The sequence below is a fragment of the Medicago sativa genome, chromosome 5 (genome assembly GCF_051527215.1).
Source record: "Medicago sativa cultivar Bolivia chromosome 5, Bolivia_mono, whole genome shotgun sequence".
Taxonomy (NCBI): Eukaryota; Viridiplantae; Streptophyta; class Magnoliopsida; order Fabales; family Fabaceae; genus Medicago; species Medicago sativa.
The window spans coordinates 14,455,524-14,463,166 of NC_140753.1; the positions used below are offsets into that span (position 1 = coordinate 14,455,524).

The window sequence follows — 7,643 nt, forward strand, 5'->3', positions numbered from 1 at the left end:
TTAATTTTTTATTGCTTTTTCGGAAGTTTAGAATGATTTTTTTTATTTATCTTTCTCTGCATGATTCATTGCCAAAATTATGCAACATATTGCAAATATGTCATGAACAAACTTCGTATTTTTTGTCTTCTTATTTTCTTTCAATCTATTTTATGATTTTAAGATTTTTCTTTTGAAGTTTAGAGTAAAATGGAGTACAAAACAAATAACTTTTGGTAGATAAATGAAATGTTTTTTTTATTTAATTTATTTAGGAAAGCTAGATGGAATGTTTAAGATAGGCATTTCATCTATTTTTAGTCAATTGTTATTTTTGTATTTGTTTTTGATTTTATAACCATTTTTAATTTGGAAGTAATTTATTGGTACAATTAAATTGGTTATAAAAGATTCGTGATTCATAAAGTAATATTAATACACCTTCTTCTTATGACCCACAATATGATGATCTCCACAATCAAGATAATTAATAAGATTTAATTAATTTTGTTAAAAATAGTTAAAATTTCATTAATTTCACTATATCTTTATTAGTACTTCGCTTTAATTTTGACTGCTAAAAGCAAAATTGTGACTTCAATACAGATATTACATGATTTGAATAGTTTTTTTTTTTTTGGGTCAGGATTTGAATAGTTTTTTAATATAATTTTAAATCAAATTCGATTTTTTTTAAAGAAAGTTTTTACATTGCTGAAAATTAAAATCTTTGACTTGATAACAAGCAATTCAAAAAAATGCCACATCATTTAAAAATATATAATAAGCACGTATTTTGTCAACTCAGCATAATACATCTGCGTTTTTATTTGGTCAAATTCCAACAAAGACCAAAAGTGAAGGAATTTAAAAAATAGAGATTGATTAAAAAATGTTGCATGAAAACGATTCAAATCCAAAATATTTAATTGAGTATAAAAATTAAACAAATGACATCTTAAAACTAACCAAATAATTCATCTTAATGTTTTGAGGGAGCCTACAATGAATTATATCATGATATTTGGCTGAGAGCAACCACACAAGTGAGATTGACATCGCATCTTCCTCTAAAATCTTAAGGCATTAAGTATATGAGTCAACTTACTTATATGTTTTTCAACATCTACTCTTCATACACACTAACATCTCTCCATTAAGTGTTGGACTCTTCGTGGTCGTGATCCACCACCAAGCAGTGGCGGAGCAAAAAAAAAAACTTGGGTGGGCCACTAAAATTAATTCCAATATATAAACACAAATTAAAGTTGTAATAAGCATTAAGTACGAAATTGAAATGACGGAGTTTGACTAAAAAGTTAGGATGAATACTTAAATAATTAGATATTTAACAACTACTATAAATTATGAAATTTTTTTTTGTACATTACAACTGTTAACTGGGAGAATTTTCAGTTCACAGGATAATATGCGGGAGATTTGAAACTCATGCAAATTCGAAGGTCTATAAGTCTCCGCTAACATGCTAAGTATAAGCATCACAAAAATCAAGTATGCCACTTTTGAAACTGTGGAAAACTATAACCGTTGAAAAATTGTTTAAAGTCTCGCAAAATAGACCTATAATTCAATTATTTAAATTTTTCGGGTTGGCCACTACACAACTTTGCGGGAATTTGGATCAGCCGAAACCTAAAACCGACACAAAATTGTATAAAATCTCGCAAAATAAACCTATGATCGTTAATTTTTAATTTTTTCGGATGGGCCGTGGCCCACCCTAGCCCATGAAGGGCTCCGCCACTGCCACCAAGAACCAATCCTGCTACCCCACAATGTTAAACCAGGACATCATACACTTGTTGGGCCATAGGGAGCCAACATTGATGTGGATTGACACATTTGGGAAAGAACAACCACACAATTAAGAGTGATACCGCATTTTCATCCAAAATTTTAAGACTTAAGTATGTATTTTGTCACTTATTTGTGGTTCAACGTGCACTCTTTTATCCAATATTGAGCTTTAAATGAAATTTGATACATCACAATATCATTTCCCTTAAGTATGACGAAATTCTAGCCCGTGCTTGGCACGGGTGTCCATACTAGTTGAAAAAAAATTCCCATTGTATATGGTCTAATCACATTATGCTTACTCACAAGATTGCAAAAGATAACGTAGGAATGAAAAGGAAAGCTTACGTGTCAGCCAACCAATCATTCCTAACCACCATTGTCTTGTTAAATTATCCAAATAAACAACCAGCGCAGCGCAGTTGTTTTCTAACTTCCTGTGTCTCTCTGCTCTCTTTCTTTGTTTTGTTGCAAACAAACACACAACACATGTTGCCTTCTTTTGCGGGATTGGATTCTCATGGTGGAAGGAATCACGTTATTTACTAATCACTCGTAAGGCACTTAATTATGTCTATCATCATTAACAAGAATCACGTCAAGAAGAATGTTATGAACACTTTTTTTAATATTTCTTTAAATATTTATTTTTTTATTGAGAAAAATGCATGTAGATCTCGTCACTTCATATGAACATATTTTAAAAGTAAATATTTTTATTTGTTTTATTTCACAGTACAACTTGTTGCGAATATTAAAGAATTTTTCTTACTTTTAATACTACAAATTAAGGACTGCAAATCAAGAGTGATGGTATTTAAAACTTTGCTGACAAACTTGCTAAGCAAGCTTGATTTTTCTACTATCCATATGGATCTTTTTTCAAAATCGTCTTCAATTTTAAACAAGTATCTTTAGGAAAAAGGAAATATTTTGATGGTCCAAAGAATCAAAATAAAATCAAATTTAAAGAGAAGATAAGACAAAAAGTAGAAATAAAGGGGGTGCATGTGTTTTTATTTTATTCATGGGGCTAAAAGACAATAAAAGTGAAGATACCCTTTGCCATATGGTCCTATCCAAATTTATCCCAATTCTAATCTAATTTAAGGCCTCTCTAATTAATTAATTTGGGACTATATAATATAAGCTTATAATTGGTGGCATCTTCAATGGACTATATAATATAAGCTTATAAATTGGTAGCATCTTCAATTTTTTGATTTTGATAGGATATACATATAACTAATTGGAATAATTTTTTCCCTTTTAAAGTTGTTCATTTCCTTGATCCAACAGGAGTTAATTTACATTCGGCATTTTTCAGAGATAATTAACTCACGCTGTCATTTTTTAGATCGGTTCAATCACTTTTTAAGTCTGATCAATTGATCTTAAAAGTGTCAACGTGAGTTAACTACTGCTGAAAAATGTTGAACGTAAGTTAACTTCCGTTGAATTAAAGAAATGAGCAATTTTGAAAAAGAGTAGAGCAATTATCTAATTAATTTAACATCCTACCTCTTTTCTCTTTTTAGTGTGAAAATATAAGTAGTAAAGCGGAAAGTTGAGACTTGGAAAGCATTAAATAGTATTTTACCCTTAATTATCTAGACTAGATACATGATTTGAAAGCACTAATTAAGATTGCTAGAGATTACATATATACATCCAGTTGTCACTCTTAATTACATTTCACTTTCTCCTTTTGTTATTTTTTTAATCAAGTTGAGATGAGATGACTCAATAACTTGTTACTTTGCCTACTCTTTTTTTTCTTTCTTTTTTCCTACTTTTCCCAAACTTTTTGTGGCTTATCAAAACATGACATCTCCAGGCAACTTGTTCACTTGGATTGCATGCTATGCTGCTACCAACACTTACTCTAGCGACTGTCCAAAAAAAGTGTATCTAATTTCAAACTACCATATCTCTTTTTTTAAGTATCTAACATTGCCATTTTATTAGCATTGCCAATGGACTAATGCCTAAATTCTTCCAAGCATTGCCATTTTATTAAGCCTTATAGGATCTAAAGGCAAAGCTGAGAGTAGCATATTAAGAAATACAAGGAGGCATGAAGTGATGAAATCATTATAGGTAACTTCCTTTCAACATCAACACTATAAACTATTTTTTTTAAGCGAAAGGTGAGGCAGAGGGGTCTCCTACTGCCACACCCAAAAGATATATATAAATTAAAAGAAAATAAAGTACAAAAAAGAGGGGGGACATAAACCAAAACCCTCAAAGAGACAAAAAAACGATAGAAAGAGAGATTAGAGCTTCAATTGAAAACCTTTAAAAGTACTTACCCTCAGCCTTGTAGGGTAAGGCCCCTTGCTAGCTTCTGCCTACTGCTTTTGAATTTTCTTCTTTTTCTTTGAGACAACCATTTGAAATTGTTGATCGGCATCAAATTCAGCCATATTATCCCAAAATTGTCTAAGAAAATCCATATCTCTTTGAACCGCAGCAAGAATGGGTGGAGCAACTAGGGCTAGTTGCCTCCTATCAGATCCAAACTCCTGCTCAAGATCACTGTTGGTGGAATCTTGACAGTAATCTAAATCAGTCACAACATCACACCAAGGACCAGTTATACACATATCAGGAAAGTGTTGGTCTCTGTTATGTTCCTCAGTCATCTGATAATCATGATCTAAGGAGTCTCCCACTTGTACAAGCTGCACAGGAAGAGTTCCAATATCAGTCTCTGCCACAAGATTGATGGCATCTACCACATGAGTAGTCGCACCCATCTCTTTAGACCTTATCATATCGCTTAGAAGAGGGTCCTCATTTCCAACAGGGACATCAGTTTGACATGCCTCTTCCACAATAATGGGATCCTCTGCCACTTTCCCCTGATTCCTTCCATCTTTCACTTGAACATGTATCTTTTTTGGTGCCTTATAGCATTGCCTTAATGGTTCAATCTTTTCATGTACCGGTTCTTTGTTAACAAACTTGCAGATTTCCACATAATGACCAATTTTCTTGCAATGAATACAATAATCAGGCAAATTTTCATATTCCAGTTCCACAAAGAAAGCAAAATCCTTTCTTTCAACAAGAACCTTATATCTAAGCTCCTTTGTGACATCCATATCAACTAACACCCTAGCATATTGACCAAATGTCCTATCTATCATAGGCTTTGTTGAGGCAAAATCAGTACAAATAGGGGTCCCAACACTACTAGCAATAGCAAAAAAAAATTAGGACGCCAATATTCCTCAGAAAGGCCATGTAACTTAACCCAAACTTGAGCATTGGAACTGTTTTGCATACTAAGGTGAAAGTCCTTAGACCACTCAAAGAGTTTCAAAATACCAGGGTTGAGATTCCAGGAAGGAATCGATCTCACCCTCACCTTCTAGGCTGGTAAATATAAATTCATAATAACCCTTCCATATGGAAGAAACACCCCACTTACCTAGATTTTTCCATAAGATTGATAAACTATTTCGCATAGCATAAACTGTGAGAGGTGTAGCACCTTTTGGCCATAAAACTCTGGTGTGAAGATTATATTTACAAGCATCCATACCTGCCGTGTATTCCTCTTCTTGAATTGCTATTGATAAGTTGTCTCCTTTGATCAGAACGGGTTGGGGTAGCTGTGATGAAGGGATGTCACAGAGGTTATTTGAGACAGCCTGGGCAAAAGATCTAGGTTGAAACGGGTTTGGCTTGGGCTGGACATTTTTTGATGTGAAGTTTGAAATCTGCATATTTTCTTGCAAACATAACCCAGGGATTACAGGTTTGGTGGTGTTAATTTATGATTTGGGTTTAGGGTTAGCTAAATCTGAGTTGGATTGATTTGTGTTATGTTGAAGTGTTGGTAAATGATCTGAATCAATTAGGCATTCCCATGGAATTATCACTGATGGCATGGTGAATCGGTGCAGAAAAACAAGGTTTGGAGATGGATTAGATGATGCTAGCTGGGAAGGGAAACGAAAGTGATGGGAAGCAAAAAGATCTCCACTCTTTCTCTCCCATCTCTCTCGAACAGAAACAAAGACTTGGCCGGTCGAACACTATAAACTAGGATTTATGTTGTTTTTCAAAGAATAACTTTGCAATATTATATTATATACTTAGACCGGGGATTCGTTCGAAAGTTTGGAGGGAAGGAAATGAGAGCGTTTGGGGGGTAGGGGGAAAAATCTCTCTTATTTGAAGGACTATTTTTGTAGTGACAAAAAGTAAATGTTTATTATTAATACATTTTAAATTTTAAGAGTAATATAAAATAATATGATGAATTTAAAAAAAAAAAATCTAAGTCCTTCAAAATCCTCAAAAATTCTCATCCAATACATTTTTAAATTTTTCATATTAAAGAAGGTTTAGAGAATTTTCCCATCCTATTACTATTTTTCTTTAGAATATTAAATTTTTCTTTAGAATATGAAATCTCATATGGAATAGAATGTTGAAAAATTAATCTCATTCAAATTGACGGACTATCATTCTTTCTTTTTTTTTCTTTCCCTTTTTCTCAAAACCTTTTCCCATCCTCGTTAGGATTTGAGGGGAGCCTAAAACAACATGGAATCTTACGATTAATTAAGAGTTATCACAAAGATGATTTGAATATCATATCTCACAAAAAAACATTAAGGCGTTAAGGTATATGGGCCTTCTCATTTATATATTGTTCATCATCTACTTTTTCAAACAATGTGGGAACACGTGACACACCAGCAATATCTCTAGTGTGGGACTATGTCCTTGATCTGACACATCCAATCAAAAGTCAAACTGGACTTTGATACCTGAGTTAGGACTTAAGGGGAACTTGAAATATCAAGGAATCAATACATTTGTCTAAGAGCAACCACACAATTAATTTAGACATCATATCATCATCAAAAATTTAAAACATTAGGTATATATACGAGTCTTCTCAATCATATGTTATTCAACATTCTATTTCATATGAGATTTCTAACACACGCTTGACACACCAACTCTCCCCTTTAAAACTCCCAGGCGGAACCTCAACGAAGGAAAACTGCAAATAAAAATATGTCAACTAATTATCAATAAGAAACATTTAAATATTGCGTGTGCATGTTTTCTATTTTGTCACATGTTTGTTAAATAATCATTTTAGCATGTACTTTTATTTTCACTTTAAATAATTGTAGCCTCCATGTGCAGCTCAGTGTTGGTTAGAAAAGCACTTTCATTTCACCAACCAAAACGACCCAAAGCACGGTATTGACAGATAATCGAGTCTCTTAAACATTATAGAGTCATGATTTGATATTAGATGGTGTCTAGAACAACATTTTCTTTTGGACATTAGCTCCTTAAATAAATATCAATATCTCGAAGAATTAGTCTTTAACTAGTCGTTGAGAGATATCTTGGTACCAAAAAATGTCTACCTTTAATTAAAGTGCCTACAACATATTTAACTTTCACACATTATACGTTCTACCCCACAACACAAGATATGATCTATTAAACAGTTATGATATAGACAGGATAAGAAAAAATTGATATTGAATCATGTTAAGATTTTCTGGAGCCATCAAGAATGGGACAGAACAGAAGCAAGCACACAGGAAACAATGGTCCTATTAGAAGTTGCTCATCCACTTCCATGTGATGCTAGTATAAAGTGCAATCTTACAAAAAATGACATCCATCATTTGTCTTTACATTTCAATTTGTATCTCATAAAGCTAACACCTTATATATCATATCTATGTGCTCTTAATTCTTACTAGCTCCCTTGTATATGGAAGCCATTTTCATTGCCAACTTTGCGGCCACTTTAGTCTTTAGCTTGTACGCATATTCCCAATCTCAGACATCAACTA

At 32.9% G+C, this 7,643-nt stretch overlaps 1 protein-coding gene across 1 annotated transcript; it reads right to left on the bottom strand.

Moving 5' to 3' along the window:
• Nucleotides 1–3,880: 3,880 nt before the first annotated feature.
• On the bottom strand, nt 3,881–5,841 carry LOC146920348 (uncharacterized). The gene has a single exon (XM_085713762.1). It carries the CDS (start codon nt 4,950–4,952, stop codon nt 4,152–4,154), a length of 801 nt encoding a protein of 266 aa, XP_085569888.1. The 5' UTR covers nt 4,953–5,841; the 3' UTR covers nt 3,881–4,151.
• Nucleotides 5,842–7,643: the final 1,802 nt, after the last annotated feature.

What these genes read in the sequence shown, in the direction of transcription:
- LOC146920348 (XM_085713762.1), bottom strand. Translation starts at nt 4,952, where the DNA reads ATGATAGATAGGACATTTGGTCAATATGCTAGGGTGTTAGTTGATATG.